The sequence below is a fragment of the Oncorhynchus masou genome, chromosome 1 (genome assembly GCF_036934945.1).
Source record: "Oncorhynchus masou masou isolate Uvic2021 chromosome 1, UVic_Omas_1.1, whole genome shotgun sequence".
NCBI classification, from domain to species: Eukaryota; Metazoa; Chordata; class Actinopteri; order Salmoniformes; family Salmonidae; genus Oncorhynchus; species Oncorhynchus masou.
This window is the reverse complement of record NC_088212.1, coordinates 24595379-24619806: the sequence shown is the minus strand read 5'-3', so window position 1 is coordinate 24619806 and position 24428 is coordinate 24595379. Positions and strand designations below refer to the sequence as shown.

The following is a 24428-nucleotide window of genomic DNA, read 5'->3' as shown; positions in this document are numbered from 1 at the left end:
TCTTTGTTTTCTGGCCATTTTGAGCCTGTAATCGAACCCACAAATGCTGATGCTCCAGATACTCAACTAGTCTAAAGAAGGACAGTTTTATTGCTTCTTTAATCAGTAAAACAGTTGCAATTTTAACATGATACACTTGGATTAGCTAATATAACGTGCCATTGGAACACAGGAGTGATGGTTGCTGATAATGGGCCTCTGTACGCCTATGTATATATTCCATTAAAAAATCTGCCGTTTCAAGCTACAATAGTCATTTACAACATTAATAATGTCTACACTGTATTTCTGATCAATTTGATGTTATTTTAATGGACAAAAAAATAGCTTTTCTTTCAAAAATAAGGACATTTCTAAGTGACCCCAAACTTTTGAACGGTAGTGTACTGTATACATATCCTTTTTATATTAGTTGCAAACCATTTAGAAATGTGTATCCCAATGTCACACATTGGCCCCGTTATTTACAGAAAGACCTTGTGCACAGCTAACACACACACCACCAGATGAGACATCTGTGTGGGCTTCAGCAATGTGTCCATATTTCCATATAACGCAGTATATAATACAGCTACTTGGAACTGCAATAGTAACCAGGCAAACTTTCCTGATGGTCACTACCATCCTGCAAATATTCATCTTCCTCCTAATGCCTTTGTCCTTTTTTCTCACACTCAACAGAGAGAAGGAGGGTCACTTCTGAAAGTTAGTTCTCCTAACTCTGGAGCCCTCGGTTTTCTGTCCCATCCCTTTAACCCTCTACTCCGAATGGGCCAGATTTTAAAAGCTCTGCACGAGGATCATTATTTAAGTGCTCAGCTTTGGAAATCTGAAGCAATTTCCCTTACATCTGTTGACCTACACTCCAATCCATTGACCCTCACACAGCTATCTGCCCTGCAACTCAACCCAGACCTGCACACCATACATACACAGAGGTGTTTTCTTTTCAGCTTTACAGCCTATACCGCACTGTTGGAACATATGAATCCAATTCCCTCAATAAGAAGATTCCTGGATGCATGTGTTACGTTCCAGTCATGAACTGATGGTGGATGATGCTATTAATATGATTTACCTTTTTGCTTCAGATCCTTGTGAACGTTGTCTTGGTGACACTTCCTGTTTGTTGCCTCACTTGCACAGCTGACATGGCATGGTGGACAGATTTGATTTTTCATACAATCATTGTGGTTGCTATGGATACTTTCCCTACTCACTGTCTTCTCTGGCTGTGTTCAGAGTACGGCCATCGCATGAAGGACAGTCAGAGAGACAGGGAGAGGGGGAGGCAGAGGGAGAGCGTTCACCACAACACCCCTCACCGTTTCACTGTGGGACTCAACATGAGGGCTGCCAAGTGTACTGTGTGTCTGGACACTGTGCACTTCGGTCGTCAGGCAGCCACCTGTATCGGTATGTTACGTTCCAACCATCCACTCCCTGTCACGTTGACTAGTCATGGCACATTTCTGTTGAGCAAGGCTTTTTCAGAAGGGTAGCCTGTACAGTACTGTGTTTCTGGTAGTCCCTTGTCTTTAAGTGTTTTCTTCTCTCCTTCAGAATGTCACGCTTTGTGCCATCCAAAATGCTCCCGCTGTCTTCCTGCTGCGTGTGGCATGCCTGGGGACTGTGCCTTGCATATGGCTGAGGGGCTGTGCCGGGACAAAGGCAGTTCCCCTGGCCTGCAGCTCAAAGAGGCCAGTGGACATGTTCACCTGGAGGGGTGGATGAAGCAGCCCAGGTGGGTCTGGTAACTCTGGCGTGTGGACTTCATACTTTCTATTACTGTGAAACAGATTTGATTAATAGCACTGTGCTATAGATCAACACTGCCTGTCTGCTTGCCCTTGATCAATGTAGACTGATTGCTGATCCCTCATACTGTATTTGATATCATCTGAGATGGCTCTCTAGTGCTGAAGTATAATTGTAGACTACAGCATTACGCTCATCTGTCCCAGGTATTGATTGTCTGACTCTGTGGTAGTCTATGCTGCTGGCCCAGTGACAAACATGTGTGTGTTCTGCAGGAATGTGAAGCGTGGCCAGGGCTGGGAGAAGAAGTATGTGGTTCTGGATGGGACCAAGGTGACCATCTACGAAACAGAGCCCAGAGAAGGTCCTACAATTTTAATGTTCCTATAGTAAATTTGATTATGAAATACAGTGAGCTCCAAAAGTATTTGGGCAGTGGCACAAATATCATACCCCCCCCAATGCTAACTTCCCATGTTATTGTAATGGTGAGAGGTTAGCATGTCTTGGGGGTATGATATTTGTGTGTCTGTAACTTTCTCACTCAACATTATTCACGGTTCATTCAGAACTATCTGTAATCATGGTAGCATCCACATTAATGTAAGAGTGTTCAGAAACATATTCTATTCTTATTTACAATAAAAGTGACTCCAAAATGACACAATACATGTCATTTTACCATTGATTTCTATTGAGCACAAAATGATCTGAAACATAACCAAAACAAGCAGCAAATGCATCCAACAAACTTGTAGAGTCACAAGCTTGATGTAATCATTGTGTGCTTGGAATATGGGACCAAATACTTAACTTTTGACTACTTTAATAAACGTATAAGGGAATTTGGCCCAATACTTTTGGTCCCCTAAAATGGGGGACTACGTACAAAAAGTGCTGTAATTCATAAACTGTTCACCCGATATGGATTCAAATACTCTCAAATTAAAGATGACAGTCTGCACTTTAACCTCACTGTCATTGCATCATTTAAAATCCAAAGTGCTGAAGTACAGCGCCAAAGCGAAAACAAATTGTGACTATCGCAATTCTATTGGAGCTCACTGTAGGTCGAACTCCAAGTAGCATTTTTCAAAACAAACAATTCTTATTCCGCTGGGCTAACAGTGTTCTTGATGGCTGGCAGGTGGTGTATTTTGGTCTGTGTTGTTTTTGGTACATTTTGATTTCTCTCTGTTTGTGTTGTTCAGAGTCAGTGAAGCCGTTGGAGGAGTTTGAGCTATGTCTGTCTGATGTAGACTTGATGGTGCATGGTGCAGTAGGGGCGTCTGAGCTGCCCAACACCGCCAAGTCAGGTACACCAAACTTACTCACACTCATAGCAAAGCCTTGCCACAGTAGGTGAGCTAGGATAGTGCCTCAACTGGTTATAATTAGCGCTTTACTTATTAGTATCATGATCTGCTTAGGAATGGACTGTCTCCTTGTTCCCTCACTGTGCTGTGGTGTGTGTGTGTAGACGTGCAGTATGTGCTAAAACTGGAGTCCCACCCCCACACCTCGTGCTGGCCCGGACAGACTCTGTACTTCATGGCTCCCAGTTTCCCAGACAAGCAGCGCTGGGTGGCCGTGCTGGAGTCTGTGGTGGCAGGGGGGCGAGCATCCCGGGAGAAGGCTGAGGCAGATGCAGTGAGTACCACAGTACTGTGGAGTTAAATGAGTATAATTACTTACTAATACACACAAACACACTCAACCAATCCTAAACCTAACCCTAGCCCTAAACCTACCTGTAGCCTTAACCCTAGCTTCATGTCTACATCTGTTGAAGGAATTTAATTCCTCTGTTTTAATTCCCAATCAAAATTAAACACTCTGTCAATACATAAGGGTTTGTAAGACCCTTATTTTATAAGAATGGACAGAGCCCCAGTCTTAAAAGTCAAGTAACAGCCTTTAATTCAAGAGAGTCCTGAGTTCATACACATTTTACCACAGGTTATGTACTGAAAATGACGTCAGCGTTTTCTAAATGTTCCGTCTCTTCTTGACACTGGTAGAAAGGCCCTATAGTTCTCAAGCCTTCCCTCCTCGCCTAGAGCCAAGGTCAGTCAGTGTAGATAAGCATTCTAGACAGTCTGGAGATAGTCCGTCCCTGCCATCTGGAGATGGTTCTTTCATTTGTACCAAGGCATTGTTCTAAACTCCTGACTACAGTCAAGTACATTATATTCAATAATGGGAGCAAGAGAGAAAATTCATACATGTACAGTAGCATAATTGTATTCTGATTAGTACATCCTGATTGAAATGTATACATAATTAGTCATTATAGATACAAATTCCCTTAACATATCCACCCTTTGATTAAATATTATACATCCAATCACACATGTAGTTATATTGTAATATTAAAAAGCCTATTTCTATTTTTATTATAGATATTTCTTGTCATCAAAACATCACCTAAACAACCCCATACTTGCATTCGCCATAACTGTTTCTCAGGCCTACATCAGAATCATAACTCTTCTTATCAGGTTTTTCGTTACAATCTTCATAAAAAACAGTCTATTATTGAAACGGGATACAACCTAGCCTCCCTAAACATCAAAAATAGTCTCTTCAAACATATTCCCCTCAACTGAAGGATCCAGATTCGTCCACTTGTCCTGTAGACATACAATCAGCACTCCGCGGGTCAGAACCTGGAATCCCCTGGTAATTCACCATCTATTGTCATCGATTTCTCCAGAGTCCTGGAAATAAAGCCTCATACACAGGGAATGTAGCCCATAATACAGTGATCATAATTTTAAAAAAAAATCCCATTTTCCGAACATACTATCAAACCCAATTAGTCAGAGAAGTATCCACCCCAGAGTTTTCTGCCAACCTGTGAGCCAGGGTGGTCAAACCAGCTGAGGCTTCGGGCACTGATTCGTCCGGAGCTGTGTTATTTGGGATGTAAGTACAAACATGGTCCCAATAATCACGCATACTTCTCCCTTTTCAGCCAATAACATATCTAATGCAATTCTATTCTGCCAAGCCATCAGGCTGGTTGCTTCAGTCTGTTCTGCAAAACCTTTAATAGCATCTCTGGTATAATTGTTAAAGCGCTGTTGATTATATTAAATATAATTAATCCAGTCCTCGTCCGTGGAACCCCAATGTTATCAATGTATACATACTCAATAAGAGACCCGGATGGAGTAGTTCTTTTCTCTCATTTGGCTATTCTTCATGTCTTGGTGTTGAATGAGTGTGAAAGGCATTCCCAAATGTACAAGGGAGCATAATCCTGTCCAATCTGTCGGTAAAACCTCACCCTGACATCATTTCCCAAGAGTACTGTACCGGGCCAAACGGTAATAATCTCCTCCGGTCACTGTAAAGGGAGGAAGTCTTGATTTAAAGGGAACCTGGGGATATAAATAGTGCAAATCAATACAACTGTCATTATCTGGCATTCCTGCTTTCGTGAACAGCTTTACCATACCGGCCTAAACTCCTCTACCCAGAACCGTACTAGGGTGTTGACCCAGAACTGGTCATATCCATCATACCACAACCCTAGATCCTCCTTCATTACTGTTTAAAGGGTTAGGTGTATCTTTATACAATACATCCCTCTCTCCGGATTACAATCAAAAACTCTCACCTTCACTATACTCTACCTTCTTCCACACTGGGTGAGTGGATTCATATAGCCCTCTCTCTCCAAATGAGCTATGACCTGTGTCCACGATCAATATGGGAACCTGCACCGATATATGCCATAATGGCTCAGTGTCCTAGACTGCCATGTAGTTAGAGACTCCATTTTGGTCTACATAAAACTCCATTGAGAGATCCTGCCCAACCTCTACTCTAACTTCCTGTCTACCCAGATCTAGGGATCTCTTATGCTCTTTTTGGAACAAAATCCTCATCGTCTAAACCATGGGTCAAATTACCACTCTCCGCATACTCAAGTAGGACGTGCTGTATCAGGAATATGTCACCCACGATAAGACAGCTCAGACGAACAGCTTCCATGTGAAGCCCCACCCTCTCCCCGAGAACACATCACTAAGCAAGAGCCAGACACACCTTCACTTCTATGAACAAAAACAGGGATGAAAAGACTGGAAGGATTTTCTTCATTCGAGAGATGGCCCCTGGATTTCTGCTAATTCCAGTTCTCCTCTCGAACACTGTTTATTATTAGACAGTGTCAGTGTGTCTTACCCTCCCACCGTGCGATATGAATCCGGGTAGCTCTTTCAGCTGGCTGTCACCAGGAGTCCTTGGTATGGTCCCCCCAACAAGCCTCTGGGACTGGATTGAGTGACTTCACCTGTAGTTCACCTGTAATGCATAAAATCCTGGACATACAGGCTTGGTTAACAAACAGTTTCTTATATGTTTTATCTGATTATATCTTTAACTTATATGCCTATTTGTTAGCTAAAAATGTTTTTATTTTTTATTTTTTTATTATTAGTTTCTTATCCAATAGGCCACTAACTTACCCACCCCCCTTTTGATACCTGGCTCTGCTCAGGTAACAACCTTATATACCCTAAATAATGACTTAGGTAGGATTAGTAAATTATCCTTATTTTCTGACATTATCATGTATGTCCAATTCTCCCTTTTGTCTCCATTCAGTAACTGTTATCTACACATTCTGTATCTTTGCTCGTCCTGGCTCCCCTTCTAAAACTTCTCCTCTCTGCTCTCCAAACTTCAAGGTCTCTACAGTGCGGGGGAGGGCTCTTCTGTCTGCCTTTTCCCCCTATCTGTCTGTAGCTCTTTTTCTCATGTTTCCAAATTTGAACTACATGTCTCACTGTTTGACTATCTAAAATCATTGATTTTAGAAAAAACAAAACAAATGCTAACCATATTGAAATCCTTCCTACACTTTACAAGCTCTTTCCTTCAGGGATCTTCAGTATCCTATCTGACAATAACATGAATTTAATATATGTTGCATAGTGTGGAATACCTTATCTACAGTAATTTATCACCCCTATTTATTCTCAATGATAAATATAACTATTTTCTGTTGTAATATCAAATCCATAATAGCCAATTCAAAACTTCACAGCTAATATTGTAAATCAGCTTCAGTGATTCAAACAATAATTCTAAACCCCAAACTAAACTCCATTATAACTAATTTACCTTAAAATGAGTAACCCAACTGACCACAATTCATTATACAAATGGCTCTCCCCTGGGGCTGATCTCTTCTATGATGCATTTATTTAAATACGACTCCCATCTCAATACATTATTCCACCAGATCATTTTGGGCAAAATAGCATATTACATCGAAATTGTCTCACCATTATTTTTAATGCCTTCTTTTTTCAATTCAATCTAAAACACATAAATGTTCAGTTAATTTATAAAAACACTGGTGACCGTATTTTTCAGGCAAAACATGCAAATAGGTGAATTACAATCTAATATCAGTTTTAGTTAACCGCCTCGGCTGGGAACCGAACCGTGGATTGCCGTTGGTAAGACTGCTGCGCTCACCACTATACTACCAACACTGGAACTGACTAAGATTCTCCGCAAATAGACCCATCTTCTCTGTTTAAATTTGTAACTCCGGCCTCTGGACAACAGAAAATAGGGCTAATTTAACGACCCAAAGTTTTCCCTCAGTTAGGATTCTCCTTAATTTCGCTGTCTTTGTATCTGACCCTTCCTTTTTTTTTACCCGATTGTCGCCTCTGACCCCCTCAGTTAAATTACAACCTTGTTGACGACGTTTGCAGGGAGTGTTACACTCCCGGGCGAAATGTCCAATTTCGTTACAATTAAAACATTTTATATTTTTCTTTTGACTCACCTTATCCACTCTTCTCGACTTTCTTCCCTTCTCTAACTCCATTATACCTCCCTCGACTTCAGCGGGATCCACATACATGGGTGGTAATTTCACAGGTAGCTCCTGCAGCCGTATTCTTACAACCACTATTTCGTCGACTGGATTATCTCTGTATTGTTGGTATAATCGAGGAAGATATAGTTTGTTACCCTCACCTCCACCCAATTGGTTAACTTTTTAATCTGCGGGAGCGGAGGGCAGCGCCTCTTGAGTCTTGTCAGATTTAACATTTTTTCCTGCGCGTCCAATTCTCTTTTTTGCTTCCAAAAGCCAAACTCCGGCTGTGTATAACCCCTGTTTATTCTGCTTTTTCACATTATTTCCACATTCCTTATGTATCTGTTTTATAAGTGATTCCATCTTTTCTACATTTAGACGGCCATCAAAATTGTATTTCTTTCTCCATCTTAGACCGAAACCAATGTTTCTCTTGTCTCTCTGTTCCATATAACGCTCGTCTCCCTTTAGTTCCGGCGCTTCTTTTGAGGCATTTCCACCCATTCTTAATCCTTACCGTTACTGGTAGCTATGATATTTAATCACTTATCTATGCCTTAATATATTTAATTTTAAATTCTATGTCCGTGTCTTTCTACGAATTAGCAATTTACCGTTACTTAATTACTTTATTATGTGTGTGTCTCTTTAAAGATAGTCACTATTTATTTTCCTTCCTGTGAACCACCGTCCATAGAAGACTTTTGATCGGACATCACATTTCACCCATAGGATATTCTTTTTGGGACTTTCAACGTTAATGTCTCATATCTCACTACTCTAGACTAAGTTAACCTCATCCTTTGATATTCATTTCTTTCAGCATTGTACAGGTTCAATTATTCTGTTCGCCTATAATTACCCTGCCTTCTCACCAAGCCTAATTTATCCTCACCTGTTATATATATATATCTTATCTGCTACTTCTTGATAGTCAGACTACTTCCCATATACAGATAGACGACTCAGGTTCAAAGATTTGTTTGAATTAATGGCTATCCTATTTGTACGGAACAAGCGTCCTAATTCTCCAATGCGTACTATATCTCTCCTTAATAACCTTCTGGCTTGCAAAACCAGGATTTATTAAGCTCTAGTTTATTTATGGTAGTGCACCTTACCACAGGTCAATTTCCCTGTTTCCTTCCTATTGATTTTGGTTAAAACCCAAGGTAGAAACCCATTGTATTTGTTCAGAATATTCAAGCACCTATTATTGATCAAATCCAACTCCTTTATAACATTTTAATCAATAAATATCCTAAATAATCCCTCCCAAATTCGAGAATAAAGGCTACTGACCTGCTGCCGACTGGGAAAAGCATTGTTCATTTGGATCTGTCATCGTATCTGCCATCTGGGTTAAACACCGGCCTGTTTTTAACCTCAATCCAGAAGCCAGGTCTTTTTTTTAAAATTGATAAACGTGCACGTTTTTTCTGGCGTAGGACCTCCAGATGGCAGGGACAGATTTTTAGATCCCGGCTTCGAAGGACCAATTGTTGAAGGAATTTAATTCCTCTGTTTTAATTCCCAATCAAAATTAAACACTCTGTCAATGCATAAGGGTTTGTAAGACCCTTATTTTATAAGAATGGACAGAGCCCCAGTCTTAAAAGTCAAGTAACAGCCTTTCATTCGGGAGAGTACTGAGTTCATACACATTTTACCACAGGTTATAAACTGAAAATGACATCAGCGTTTTCTAAATGTTCAGTCTCTTCTTGACACTGGTAGAAAGGCCCTATAGTTCTCAAGCCTTCCCTCCTCGCCTAGAGCCAAGGTCAGTCAGTGTAGATAAGCATTCTAGACAGTCTGGAGATAGTCCGTCCCTGCCATCTGGAGATGGTTCTTTCATTTGTACCAAGGCATTGTTCTAAACTCCTGACTACAGTCAAGTACATTATATTCAATAATGGGAGCAAGAGAGAAAATTCATACATGTACAGTAGCATAATTGTATTCTGATTAGTACATCCTGATTTGAAATGTATACATAATTAGTCATTATAGATACAAATTCCCTTAACAACATCCCAGTTTAACCCTAATCCCAGGCACAACCCTAACTCTAACCCTAGCTTCATGACCACATCCCAGTTCAACCCTAACCCCAGGCACAACTCTACCCTAACTCTAACCCTAGCTTCAACCCTAGACCACATCCCAGTTTAACCCTAACCCCAGGCACAACCCTAACTAACTCTAACCACATCCCAGTTTAACCCTAACCCCAGGCACAACCCTAACAACCCTAGTCCCACATCCCAGTTTAACCCTAACCCCAGGCACAACCCTAACTCTAACCCTAGCTTCATGACCACATCCCAGTTTAACCCTAACCCCAGGCACAACCCTAACTCTAACCCTAGCTTCATGACCACATCCCAGTTCAACCCTAACCCCAGGCACAACCCTAACTCTAACCCTAGCTTCCATCCCAGTTTAACCACATCCCAGTTCCAATCCCAGTAACCCCCCCAGGCACAAACCCCCTAACTCTAACCCTAATCCCAGCTTCATGACCACATCCCAGTTCAACCCTAACCCCAGGCACAACCCTAACTCTAACCCTAGCTTCATGACCACATCCCAGTTTAACCCTAACCCCAGGCACAACCCTAACTCTAACCCTAGCTTCATGTCTACATCCCAGTTCAACCCTAACCCCAGGCACAACCCTAACTCTAACCCTAGCTTCATGTCTACATCCCAGTTTAACCCTAACCCCAGGCACAACCCTAACTCTAACCCTAGCTTCATGACCACATCCCAGTTCAACCCCAGGCACAACCCTAACCCCAGGCACAACCCTAACTCTAACCCTAGCGTCAACATCCCAGTTTAACCCTAACCCCAGGCACAACCCTAACTCTAACCCTGTCATGACCACATCCCAGTTCAACCCTAACCCCAGGCACAACCCTAACTCTAACCCTAGCTTCATGTCCCTACATCCCAGTTTAACCCAGTTTAACCCCCCAGGCACAACCCTAACTCTAACCCTAGCTTCATGTTTACCACATCCCAGTTTAACCCTAACCCCAGGCACAACTCTAACCCTAACCCCAGGCACAACCCTCTAACCCTAGTTCAACCCTGACCACATCCCAGTTCAACCCTAACCCCAGGCACAACCCTAACTCTAACCCTAGCTTCATGTCCACATCCCAGTTCAACCCTAACCCCAGGCACAACTCTAACTCTAACCCTAGCTTCATGTCCACATCCCAGTTTAACCCTAACAATAGCCTCAGCCAATAGCTGTCATTGATGTCAGGGCTGCCAGGTGGATAGGCCCTTGTTTCCCTTGGCTAATGTTTTTAAGGTATTTGCTCTGTCTAGCTGCCTCAGGTCTGACTCATCAAGGGTTAAATTTTTTTTTTACTGTATGGGGTTTATCCATAATACTTTACCAGTGCATTTACAATTACCATCAGTTGTTTTCTTTAACACATCATACTTGTGATGAATATGATGCATCCATTAAATGTTTATGAATGATTTTTAGTGGTTTAAAAAAAAAATCAGGTGGTAATTTTACTGCAGTTGTAAAGTTTTGTGAGCAACCTCTGATGTCTATTGAACTGAATGTGTCGTTAATTGTCCCTCTTCTTCTCTCTCTGTCTCTTTCGCTCTCTCTTTCTCTCACACCTGTTTGTTGCTTTTTCATCATGTCATACTGTATGTCCCTGTATGTGGGCATGTTTCGTTGATTTGCTCTATTCTGCCCATTCTATGGGGTTTCACTGCACATCGGCTGCTGTGTCCAAAAGACAGATGGTTCTGCCTCCTCTGGTCCAGGTAAAGAGTCCAACGAGGCTGCTGTTATCTGCTTTCCTGTTGATACCAGACACACAGCCACTTAATACAGACAATTACAATAAAATTACAATCACAATACATTTTCAATTACAGTACTACATTAGAATTACAATATTGAGAACAATGCTGTGCATGTTTGTCTTGAATGTGGGTTCATCTTTCCTGCTGTGCCCACACACTGTTTTTCCCACAGTCCTTACTATTGTTTCCTCTATTGTCATATCAACGTTGTGTTTACTGTGATTGTCTGACTGTTATAGCACCTGGCAACTATCAGACATGATTGTGTTTTGTTTAACATCTTTGCTCAGATGTATTGTGATTAGATCATTTGGTAGTCTTTTTGCTGGATATTGTTTCACTTAAATGTTAGATTTCTGATGTTCTGCGAGGTGTGGAACTTTCAAGATGAATGAACATAGACTCATCACAAACCTATTACATGGATATAACCAGACCTATGCATGTGATAGGCCTTCCTGGAGCAAGGACAAGTGGTCTGGTAGTACCATCAACTTTCACTTCTCCCACCCTGTAGCTTCTCTCTGCCCCCTGTTCACTCTGCCAGAATACACTGTCTCTCTGCCACCTGTTCACTCTTCCAGAATACACTGTCTCTCTACCCCCTGTTCACTCTTCCAGAATACACTGTCTCTGCCCCCTGTTCACTCTTCCAGAATACACTGTCTCTCTGCCCCCTGTTCACTCTTCCAGAATACACTGTCTCTCTCCCCCTGTTCACTCTTCCAGAATACACTGCCCCCTCACTCTTCCAGAATACACTGTCCCTACCCGTGTTCACTCTGCCAGAATACAGAAGAATACACTGTCTCTCTCCCCCTGTTCACTCTGCCAGAATACACTGTCTCTCTCCCCCTGTTCACTCTTCCAGAATACACCGTCTCTCTACCCTGTGTTCACTCTTCCAGAATACACTGTCTCTCTACCCCTGTTCACTCTTCCAGAATACACTGTCTCTCTACCCCTGTTCACTCTTCCAGAATACACTGTCTCTCTACCCTGTGTTCACTCTTCCAGAATACACGGTCTCTCTGCCCCCTGTTCACTCTGCCAGAATACACGGTCTCTCTGCCCCCTGTTCACTCTGCCAGAATACACTGTCTCTCTGCCCCCTGTTCACTCTGCCAGAATACACTGTCTCTCTGCCCCCTGTTCAATCTGCCAGAATACACGGTCTCTCTGCCCCCTGTTCACTCTGCCAGAATACACGGTCTCTCTGCCCCCTGTTCACTCTGCCAGAATACACTGTCTCTCTGCCCCCTGTTCACTCTGCCAGAATACACTGCCTCTCTTTAATACACTGTCACCACCCCAACCTACCTGCACATAGACCCCCTCTCTCTCTGTTCCTATACAAACCCTGACAGATTCCCAACTTGACTGAAGCTAAGCCTCCTGACCTCTGTTTTTCTCCCCCGTCCACCAGAAACTGCTGGGGAACTCTCTGCTGAAGCTGGAGGGTGATGACAGACTTGACATCAACTGTACTCTCCCCCTCACAGACCAGGTAATATAATGGCAAGCATATATTGGGCAACAGCCAACCAGCCATTGAGTGTTATGGGTAGATTCGTTTTTTTCCCTGTGTTGTTAACACACAGTACCAGTCAAACGTTTGGACACACCTAGTCATTCCAGGATTTTTCTTTATTTTTAATGCTTTCTACATTGGAGAATAATAGTGAAGACATCAAAACTATGAAATAACACATGGAATCATGTAGTAACCAGGTTTGTAGGCCTCCTTGCTCGCACACGCTTTTTCCGTTCTGCCCACAAATGTTCTATAGGAGTGAGGTCAGGGCTTTGTGATGGCCACTCCAATACCTTGACTTTGTTGTCAGTAAGCCATTTTGCCACAACTTTGGAAGTGTGCATGGGGTCATTGTCCATAAGACCTATTTGCGACCAAGCTTTAACTTCCTGACTAATGTCATGAGATATTGCTTCAATATATCCACTTAATTTTTCTTTCTAATGATGCCATCTATTTTGTGAAGTGCCCCAGTCCCTCCTGCATAAAAGCACCCCCACAACATGATGCTGCCAACCCCGTGCTTCACTGTTGGGATGGGTGTTCTTCGGCTTGCAAGCCTCCCCCTTTTTCCTCCAAACATAACGATGGTCATGTTCTGAGATTGATTTGTACTTTTCTGACCAAAGTACGTTCATCTCTAGGAGACAGAACACATCTCCTTCCTGAGTTATATGATGGCTGCGTGGTCCCATGGTGTTTATACTTGCGTACTATTGTTTGTACAGATGAACGTGGTACTTTCAGGTTTTTGGAAATTGCTGGATGAACCAGACTTGTGGAGGTCTACAATTTATTTCTGAGGTCTTGGCTGATTTCTTTTGATTTTCCCATGATGTCAAGCAAAGAGGCACTGAGTTTGAAGGTAGGCCTTGAAATACATCCACAGGTACACCTCCAATTGACTCAAATGATGTCAATTAGCCTGTCAGAACCTTCTAAAGCCATGACACCATTTTCTGGAATTTTCCAATCTGTTTAAAGGCACAGTCAACTTAGTGTATGTAAACTTCTGACCCACTGGAATTGTGATACAGTAAATTATAAGTGAAATAATCTGTAAACAATTGTTGGAAAAATGACTTGTGTCATGCACAAAGTAGATGTCCTAACCGACTTACCAAAACTATAGTTTGTTAACAAGAAATGTGTGGAGTGGTTGAAAAACGAGTTTGAATGACTTCAATCTAAGTGTATGTAAACTTCCGACTTCAACTGTAGCTGTCATCAAGGCAGAGTGGCTACTTTGAAGAATCTGTTTAACAACTTTTTTAGTTACTCCATAATTCCAATGTAAAAATCAGTAAAAATAAAGGAAAACCCTGGAATGAGTCGGTGTGTCCAAACTTTTGACTGGTGCTGTATATGCACTTCATGTAGTGCCACAGTGTACAATACACTCTCAGTGATGTGAGTCTGGCCTCTCCCCTCCCACAGATAGTGTTAGTGGGCTCTGAGGAGGGTCTGTACGCCCTGAATCTGATCAAGAACTCCCTGACCCACATCCCTGGCCTGGGCTCCGTCTTCCAGATCCACATCATGAAAGAACATGAAAAGCTGCTGATGATTGTTGGTGAGACAGCCGACTTGACTCCACCAGTGATAACAGCACATATACATAGTCTACTACTGTCTAATTTATTTGTCAGTTAGACTGAATTGAATAGAGGTGTAATGTCTGTGTTTGGCCTGTAGGGGATGAGAGGGCGCTGTGTCTGGTGGAGATTAAAAAGGTGAAGCAGTCTCTGGCCCAGTCACACCTGCCTGCCCAGTCTGAACTGGAACCATTTATCTTTGAGACGGTCAAGGGCTGCCACCTCTTCTCTGCAGGCAGAGTAAGTCCACTGGTTTTCAATGGTTTGGGGACATTGTTTCAGTTGGTTATCCCTTGGCAGAAGAAATGTTTATCCCTTATGCTCGCTGTGTGGCTGATGTTGTGAATTTGTCTGTCTACAGATAGATAATGGGCCTTGTATCTGTGCTGCAATGCCGAACAAGATTACAATTCTGCGTTACAATGATAACCTCGACAAGTTCTGCATTCGCAAGGTGAGTATCACCTCAATGTGCACTACACACAAATAATCAGATGGAATGATAAACATATCATTTTCTGGTTACAGAGGACATTTAATTAACCCTCAAGACAGCTCACAGTGACTAGACATGCATTTATATTGAACTGTACCTGAAGAAAATCTGTTCCTCCTATCAGTTAATCAGTTGTATTCCCTCACTAGTCCCCTAACGCCCTCCTTCCTCCACCCCTCTATCAGGAGATAGAGACACTGGAGCCCTGCAGCTGCCTCCACCTGACCAGCTACAGCATCATCATCGGCACCAACAAGTTCTATGAGGTTGAGATGAAGCAGTATGTTCTGGAGGGTTAGTGGGCTTTTTGGAGTTTTTTTTTTTGCTGTACAGTTTCTCTCAGTAAACCCACTGGAACTCATGTGTACCAAGAAATGAAATGTTGCCAATCCAAAAGTGCTACATGTAAATTAGTCACTCTACTGCACATTTTAAAGGTTGATGCCACAAAATCATTCCCATGACATTTCTTTATCTGTGACAGAGAGCGTGTTGTACTCTGTGTCGCCCTTGTAGAGTTCCTGGATAAGAAGGATGTGTCTCTGGCCTCGGCGGTGTTTGCTTCCTCCTGCCACAGCTTCCCCATCTCCATAATGCAGGTCACCAGCACTCTGCAGAAGGAGGAGTACCTGCTCTGCTTCCATGGTGAGATCTGCCTTGACATTTGCAATTTAAATAAATGTATCTTAACATCTGTGATATTGTATTACCTGTTTTACTGTACATATTGGAAGAAATAGTGTGTTGTATTTCCCACACACAACCTATGTACTGTATGTACTTAGAATACGTGGACAACTACAAATACTTAGGTGTCTGGTTAGACTGTAAACTCTCCTTCCAGACCCATATCAAACATCTCCAATCCAAAGTTAAATCTAGAATTGGCTTCCTATTTCGCAACAAAGCATCCTTCACTCATGCTGCCAAACATACCCTTGTAAAACTGACCATCCTACCAATCCTCGACTTTGGCGATGTCATTTACAAAATAGCCTCCAATACCCTACTCAACAAATTGGATGCAGTCTATCACAGTGCAATCCGTTTTGTCACCAAAGCCCCATATACTACCCACCATTGCGACCTGTACGCTCTCGTTGGCTGGCCCTCGCTTCATCCTCGTCGCCAAACTCACTGGCTCCATGTCATCTACAAGACCCTGCTAGGTAAAGTCCCACCTTATCTCAGCTCGCTGGTCACCATAGCATCTCCCACCTGTAGCACATGCTCCAGCAAGTACAGTGCCTTGCGAAAGTATTTGGCCCCCTTGAACTTTGCGACCTTTTGCCACATTTCAGGCTTCAAACATAAAAATATAAAACTGTATTTTTTTGTGAAGAATCAACAACAAGTGGGACACAATCATGAAGTGGAACGACATTTATTGGATATTTCAAACTTTTTTAACAAAGCAAAAACTGAAAAATTGGGCGTGCAAAATTATTCAGCCCCTTTACTTTCAGTGCAGCAAACTCTCTCCAGAAGTTCAGTGAGGATCTCTGAATGATCCAATGTTGACCTAAATGACTAATGATGATAAATACAATCCACCTGTGTGTAATCAAGTCTCCGTATAAATGCACCTGCACTGTGATAGTCTCAGAGGTCCGTTAACAGCGTAGAGAGCATCATGAAGAACAAGGAACACACCAGGCAGGTCCGAGATACTGTTGTGAAGAAGTTTAAAGCCGGATTTGGATACAAAAAGATTTCCCAAGCTTTAAACATCCCAAGGAGCACTGTGCAAGCGATAATATTGAAATGGAAGGAGTATCAGACCACTGCAAATCTACCAAGACCTGGCCGTCCCTCTAAACTTTCAGCTCATACAAGGAGAAGACTGATCAGAGATGCAGCCAAGAAGCCCATGATCACTCTGGATGAACTGCAGAGATCTACAGCTGAGGTGGGAGACTCTGTCCATAGGACAACAATCAGTCGTATATTGCACAAATCTGGCCTTTATGGAAGAGTGACAAGAAGAAAGCCATTTCTTAAAGATATGCATAAAAAGTGTCGTTTAAAGTTTGCCACAAGCCACCTGGGAGACACACCAAACATGTGGAAGAAGGTGCTCTGGTCAAATGAAACCAAAATTTTTGGCAACAATGCAAAACGTTATGTTTGGCGTAAAAGCAACACAGATCATCACCGTGAACACACCATCCCCACTGTCAAACATGGTGATGGCAGCATCATGGTTTGGGCCTGCTTTTCTTCAGCAGGGACAGGGAAGATGGTTAAAATTGATGGGAAGATGGATGGAGCCAAATACAGGACCATTCTGGAAGAAAACCTGATGGAGTCTGCAAAAGACCTGAGACTGGGACGGAGATTTGTCTTCCAACAAGACAATGATCCAAAACATAAAGCAAAATCTACAATGGAATGGTTCAAAAATAAACATATCCAGGTGTTAGAATGGCCAAGTCAAAGTCCAGACCTGAATCCAATCGAGAATCTGTGGAAAGAACTGAAAGCTGCTGTTCACAAATGCTCTCCATCCAACCTCACTGAGCTCAAACTGTTTTGCAAGGAGGAATGGAAAAAAATTCAGTCTCTCGATGTGCAAAACTGATAGAGACATACCCCAAGCAACTTACAGCTGTAATCGCAGCAAAAGGTGGCGCTACAAAGTATTAACTTAAGGGGGCTGAATAATTTTGCACGCCCAATTTTACAGTTTTTGATTTGTTAAAAAAGTTTGAAATATCCAATAAATGTCATTCCACTTCATGATTGTGTCCCACTTGTTGTTGATTCTTCACAAAAAAATACAGTTTTATATCTTTATGTTTGAAGCCTGAAATGTGGCAAAAGGTCGCAAAGTTCAAGGGGGCCGAATACTTTCGCAAGGCACTGTATATCTCTCTAGTCACCCCCAAAACCAATTATTTATTTGGCCGCCTCTCCTTCCAGTTCCCTGCTGCCAATGACTGGAACGAACTACAAAAATCTCTGAAACTGGAAACACTTATCTCCCTCACTAGCTTTTAAGCACCAACTGTCAGAGCAGCTCACAGATTACTGCACCTGTAGATAGCCCATCTATAATTTAGCCCAAACAACTACCTCTTTCCCTACTGTATTTAATTTATTTATTTTTGCTCCTTTGCACCCCATTATTTTTATTTCTACTTTGCACATTCTTCCATTGCAAATCTACCATTCCAGTGTTTTACTTGCTATATTGTATTTACTTTGCCACCATGGCCTTTTTCTTTGCCTTTACCTCCCTTATCTCACCTCATTTGTTCACATCGTATATAGACTTGTTTATACTGTATTATTGACTGTATGTTTGTTTTACTCCATGTGTAACTCTGTGTCGTTGTATGTGTCGAACTGCTTTGCTTTATCTTGGCCAGGTCGCAATTGTAAATGACAACTTGTTCTCAACTTGCCTACCTGGTTAAATAAAGGTGAAATAAAAACTAAAAACTATTGCCCACAGAATGATTGTAAAACATTCCAAGGTTCATTCTTCTACACCATTGTTCTGTCACAGAGTTTGGAGTGTTTGTGGACGCATATGGACGAAGGAGCCGCACTGAAGAGATCAAATGGAGTCGCCTGCCCCTGGCCTTCGGTGTGTACAGAAAAGCTTTGTCTTCATACAGTACATTTCTAACAAAGTGGTATACGTTGTGGTGGATTTGACACAATATTGTCATGACGTGCTACGAATGTGTGTGCCATGCCTTTTGTAATGTAACCCTTTCCTCTCGGTCTTGCACAGCTTACAGAGAGCCCTACCTGTTTGTGACATATTTTAACTCTTTGGATGTGATCGAGGTTCAGGGACATGCTGCACTTGGGTAAAGGAAAACGACTGAAATACAAACTTACACAATAAGAACGTGATTATGACAAATGCATCAGTATCCATCTGAGTATGTAACCTCAATCAATAAGACAAATTGAGAATAACACACAGTACAATAATGTTCCCTGTCTGATGCTAATTGTTCTATTCATCCATTGTGCTAAATGGCAGACGTTATTGATTTATTTGTCCAGTAGGCCATTAAGCATGATGTTATTACTTCCTCTCAATTCACTGAATTGAATGTTGGGTAGTGTATTTCCAGACTTAATCCTAACCCTGCCTCTCTATGTACCTGTGTGTAGCCCTCCAGTGCTAGCCCACCTGGACATCCCTAACCCCCGTTACCTGGGTCCAGCCATCTCCTCCGGGGCCATCTACCTGGCCTCCTCCTACCAGAACAAGCTGCGGGTCATCTGCTGCAAGGGCAACCTGGTCAGGGAGTCTGGGGAGTTGCAGAGGACCGGCTCTAGCCGCGGGTGAGCTCTCCCTGTCATGTTCTAAACCTTTAGCTAATGGCCCTGTACCATCAACTACTTCTATGGTGAAGGGTAGTACTTGCACATACAAGTAAACAAAGGAAACACTGGGTTATAAGTCCAATGCTAAATGTTAGAAGGGTATACAGTGCCACCTGCTGTTTTGAGTTTTCATTGCTGATACTTAGCAAAGTTTGGCAGCCAAATATATTTTAGCCATTGTTTCAATTACTTTTGTCTCATTTGAGCTGAAACAGCATATTTGTCTTCATACATTTGTCTTCTGCTCTGGCATCTACAGCAGCCCCAGTAAGAGAGGACCACCTACATACACAGAGCACATCTCCAAGCGTCTGGCCTCGGGCCCTAGCAACCATGAGGGGCTTCACCGTGAGCCCAGCACACCACACCGCTTCCGGGAGGGCCGAACTGAGTTCCGGCGGGACAAGTCCCCGGCGCGCCCCCTGGACAGAGAGAAGTCCCCAGGCCCCAGACTGGACAGCCGCAGAGAGAGGTCCCCTGGGAGGTTTGACGACCGCCAACGTCTCCACTCCGGCTCTGACCGCCGCACACAGCTCACCCCTGTCAACAAGGTACAGTTACACAGCCACACTAGAAATTGTATCTCGATTACATCGACTGACCAATTGTTTTTATGATCGATTGTAAAGCTGGCACATTGAATAGTGCAGTACTACATGAGTAGAGTTGTTCTTCTGTGACCATGTCTCTATGGCTATCTATCTCTGTATTTTAGGTGTGGGACCAGTCGTCTGTGTGAGTAACACAAGGAGAGGTTTAGGAGAGAGGAGCTGTGTGACCCTCTGTCCACTCTGCACATGGCTACACCATCTAAGGGTGACCAACCAGAAAACCCATCGCCTGTATAGTGCAATCTGGATTAATTTGCCAACACACTATTGCACTGGGGAAATGTCCTTTGACAATCTTGTCCTTTCTGATATGTGTATTCATTGCTATGGTCCTATGGCAGATAGTTGTTCAACAGAGCAGCATTAGCAGGGAACCCCTGTGGATCTAATGGGTCGAGGATATAAACCTTTATAAGTACTAAATTCAAAGTTGTAAATATTGTTCCAGTTTTTATAGCGAAAAGGGAATAGTAGGCTGGTACAGCCAAGTCTATATTTATTAAGGACGTGTTTCTAATGATGTTGCAGGGAGAGAAATCTAATCTCAAAATCTCATCTTCATCATCCCAGATGCAATACTGTAATTTTTGCTTTTCTCTGGAGATCAATCATGCCAACATTTAATCACCCCCGTACTGTACAAATAATATGGGTTCTGAGAAGGCAATACTCATGAGCTTTTCACTTTGTACTTGAGATTAAGGGCTCTAGTCAATCTGCATCGCAGAAATTCAGCTTTACAGCATGATTGAAATGTATAAGCAATGTTAGTGGTTTAGCGGAGGCTGCATTCACGGTAAACGCTGCATGTCGGCTCAATCTGAAATTACCTTTACATTTCTATCATGGAATCTGTAACACTTCAGCTTTAAAGACTGAATAGAGCCCTAACTGTGCAGGATTCCAAATTCAATGTTTCTACATGACCAGTCTTCTTTTTGATTAAATGGACTTTGATATCTAATTGCATATGATTGTTATTAAACAGTCTTACCATACTAATGGACAAAATAAATGTTAAGTATATTTAATACAAGGAACACTTGTAGCTTAAGAAGAATAATACGCCTATAAACTTTGATTCGAACCAGCAGGCAGTGGAGCTGGCTGACCATTAGTCTGCTGCCTGCAGCTGCTTATTATGGTACAGATGTCCTGTTCTTACTTCTGTGCAGTGAAATAACTATGAAGTCCAGTAATCTTCAGGGTTCGTCACTATCGCTTCGATTTCAATTGATAAAATATTACATTTGTCACATCAGAAGAGCATGAGTCATTTAGAGCAGCAGTTGCTTTTTTTTTACCTTGATTTTTGGTTTGTGTTTGTGTCATGTAGTCACATGAATTTGTATTCAATAAGTATACATTGTTGCAAGACAAGTAAAGGTTTTTGTACATACATTAAAGATGATTGACCTACCCTGGCAATGTGTCAAGATATGTACCATACATCTTACATATTTTCATTTTGCATGAGAAACTATTCCGGCTAGCAAATAACCAATGGAAATAGCCCACTTTATTTTCCTTTATTTCTACATCAATGTAATGCTCTTTAAAGTAAATTCAACAAAACAAAAATAAACATACTAAACAAAAAGAGCACTTGTTGTTACAAGAAACTGCTATGTCCTGTTACAGGAAACAGCTACAAAGTCCTCTGCGACCGACGATACATGAGAAGGTTGAAAGTGCTTGTTAAAGATAACGGTAAAGGAGGAAAACAAATCAAGAGCACATTAGTTATCCCTTTATTACACAGGGGTTGGTGGCAACTTAATTGGGGAGGACGGGCTCATGGTAATAGCTGGAGTGGGAATAGTATCAAATAGATTAAACACATGGTTTCCATGTATTTGATGCCATTCCATTTGCGCTGGTCGGGCCATTATTATGGGCCATTATGAGCTGTCTCTCAGCAGACTCCACTGCTTTGTTAAAGACCTGTATAAGAACTGCTTGGCACCAGTTTCCCTCTGACACACGTTCGGAAACACTTGCATTTACACCGGATTCCTGGGCCATTGCAGGGATGCCTCCTATGGGGAACTACATGATGGACAGCTTCTTAAATCACGAGGGAAGAGAAATGAAAGCCAAAGAAGATCAAAATAACTCAAAAACCCAACTGGACACAGTGTAAGGGCTCCTCCAGACAGACAATGTGTAAATCCAACCCCTCCACATACTCCCATCATCATATCCAGCTATGCCCCACAACAGCACCAAAAGAAAAACAGGCTCATCCCTCATGGGAGTCCTGTGGATGATATTGAATAGAACAGACTCATTTTCAGCTTTATTGTTTGATGTATTTCTGTGGCAGTGTCTACTTTCACTGAAATGCTGTGCAAAACAACTAATGGTGAAACTGCCCTACATGCCTCGCCATGCCAGAGTGCGACATGGACACTAATGGAAGCCAGAAGTAAATGAGTGTCTAAAGGAGCATTACTCTGAACCTAATTTAGCCCTCAATGTCAAACCTCAGTTTGGGAAAGTATGACCAGAAAGACCCACATGGCTTTGAGATCTGAAGCTATGGACCACTTAGTCCAGCCATTGAAATGTACACAGTATAAGCTATTCAGGGGGTCATTGAAAGAGATCAACAGTCAAGAGTTTGGTCTAAGCCCTCAGATGGTTTTACAAGATGGCTGTCCAAACTATACATGGCTCTTTCACACAGTCTGCTGATCAGGTAGAGAGTTGTGAATAATAACAATTGCTGAAATCCTGTGATTCATTTGTGTCCTGCTACGATAAGTGGCATTACTAATGATTGGCAGTCTTGAAGGATATAATTTGACATCGTATAGGGTTGTATTTGTACATTAATGCTCGTAAAACCCCAAAATCATTAATAACAAAAGGCCAATATTGATGGTGAACATCTGAAAAGCAAATATCAACTACTACAAGCACAGTGAGAATATCTGTGTGCATGTATGAGTGTGTGGAGCTCCTGTCTGTATGGTAGAGGTAGTGTGTACATGTACTGTATATGAGTGGGGTATGCGTGACCGTAGTGAGGTGGGGGTTTAGTATTAGGTTGTTGTTTCTGTCAGTGCATGGGAATCTCATCGATTTGGGCCATCTTTTCTCACGGCCCTTAAGATCCACTACTGATAAACACTGATTATCCTGTGGCAATGTAATTGTCTAAATTTGAGACAGCAATTCAAGAATACAACATCAATAAATAATGAAAACAGGTACTGATCGCAATAAAATGGAAAACCACTGCAGCATCAAAACAGGAACATGCCCCTTAAAAAAATAAAGATTCCTGTTTCCAACAGGTTGAAATTATAGTTTTTTTCAGCAATCAGCAAAAGATAGAAATGAAAAGGTTTATGGTGACTAATTTGGTAAGCCACTATAAAAGGATTCTTCTATACATCGTTTCTTAAACGCTATATACTTATCTGAATATATTATTTATGTTACAAAAATGTATCTGAGAGGAGTTTATTGAAGAGAGATGAAATAAGTGACTTCTCAATTCAGCAGGAGAAAACCCAGCTAACCAGCTAAGAGAACAACACTGGATGTTCCACAGAGACACAGTACTATACATTTCATCCCCTTGTACTATCTAGCACTGCCTCGGTTTATATAGGACATGACGCAATGGTGGTTGAGGATGTTCAAAGGGAAAGATTGTGATGCATGTATGACTCAACTTAATATTTTAGGGCTGTTTCATTATGTTCAAGGAAGTTAGTTAGTAAATAAGCAGTCAGTGTTGGGTAATAATTCACCCATCCTGCAGATGAGGACACATTGGTAAATGAGTTCCTGTCATCACAGGAGGACACTGATACAGTAACATGACTAAAGCACAGCCCTTAGTGACCCCATGACAACCATTACACCACTTCCTATTAAACCCTGGTTGTGATGGATTGAACGTCATGCCACCATGTGCCAAGTGCCTGCTGGGGAAATTGGGGGGGTAATCCTAATTTGAAGTGATGGGCAGAGTAAATGAATGCATTTCCACAGCCTCTCCTCAAGCTTATTTAGGTCTCTGAAAACAAGTGACAATGCCAAATTAAATTAATGCCGCGTTCAAAACAACTGGAAACTCGTAAAAAAATAGTTCCAACTGGTAAAAATCTATGTGAACAGTCATCCAACTCGGAATTCCAACTTGGGCATTCAGGCCTCTTTCTAGAGCTCTGACTTTCCGACCTGACGATCACTGACATGATTGATCTGAGTTCCCAGTTGTTTTGAACGCGGCATTGGTTTAGAAGCTCTGTCATAATACCAGCTGTCAACATTATCTACACCGTCTACCATTAGTGTGTGTCACCTATTCACGCCAAGAGAGTTGCAAAATGGAACCAGCTATGAGAGGATTCATACTTTGATGCAATTC

General features: G+C 42.0%; 1 protein-coding gene across 1 annotated transcript in view; it reads left to right on the top strand.

Moving 5' to 3' along the window:
* LOC135539965 (citron rho-interacting kinase-like) overlaps positions 1 to 21465 on the top strand; it is a 52781-nt gene extending 31316 nt beyond the window's left edge. Inside the window, exons 22-38 of the mRNA XM_064966245.1 lie at positions 1243 to 1416; positions 1564 to 1744; positions 2034 to 2122; positions 2970 to 3074; positions 3239 to 3404; positions 11365 to 11413; positions 12882 to 12962; positions 14427 to 14562; positions 14685 to 14824; positions 14946 to 15038; positions 15266 to 15374; positions 15597 to 15725; positions 18592 to 18672; positions 18823 to 18901; positions 19215 to 19388; positions 19690 to 19981; positions 20146 to 21465. Of these exons, the coding sequence (XP_064822317.1) occupies positions 1243 to 1416; positions 1564 to 1744; positions 2034 to 2122; positions 2970 to 3074; positions 3239 to 3404; positions 11365 to 11413; positions 12882 to 12962; positions 14427 to 14562; positions 14685 to 14824; positions 14946 to 15038; positions 15266 to 15374; positions 15597 to 15725; positions 18592 to 18672; positions 18823 to 18901; positions 19215 to 19388; positions 19690 to 19981; positions 20146 to 20169 (2102 nt within the window). The 3' untranslated portion in view covers positions 20170 to 21465. The remainder of the gene's footprint in view (positions 1 to 1242; positions 1417 to 1563; positions 1745 to 2033; positions 2123 to 2969; positions 3075 to 3238; positions 3405 to 11364; positions 11414 to 12881; positions 12963 to 14426; positions 14563 to 14684; positions 14825 to 14945; positions 15039 to 15265; positions 15375 to 15596; positions 15726 to 18591; positions 18673 to 18822; positions 18902 to 19214; positions 19389 to 19689; positions 19982 to 20145) is intronic.
* The last annotated feature ends 2963 nt before the right edge of the window (positions 21466 to 24428 follow it).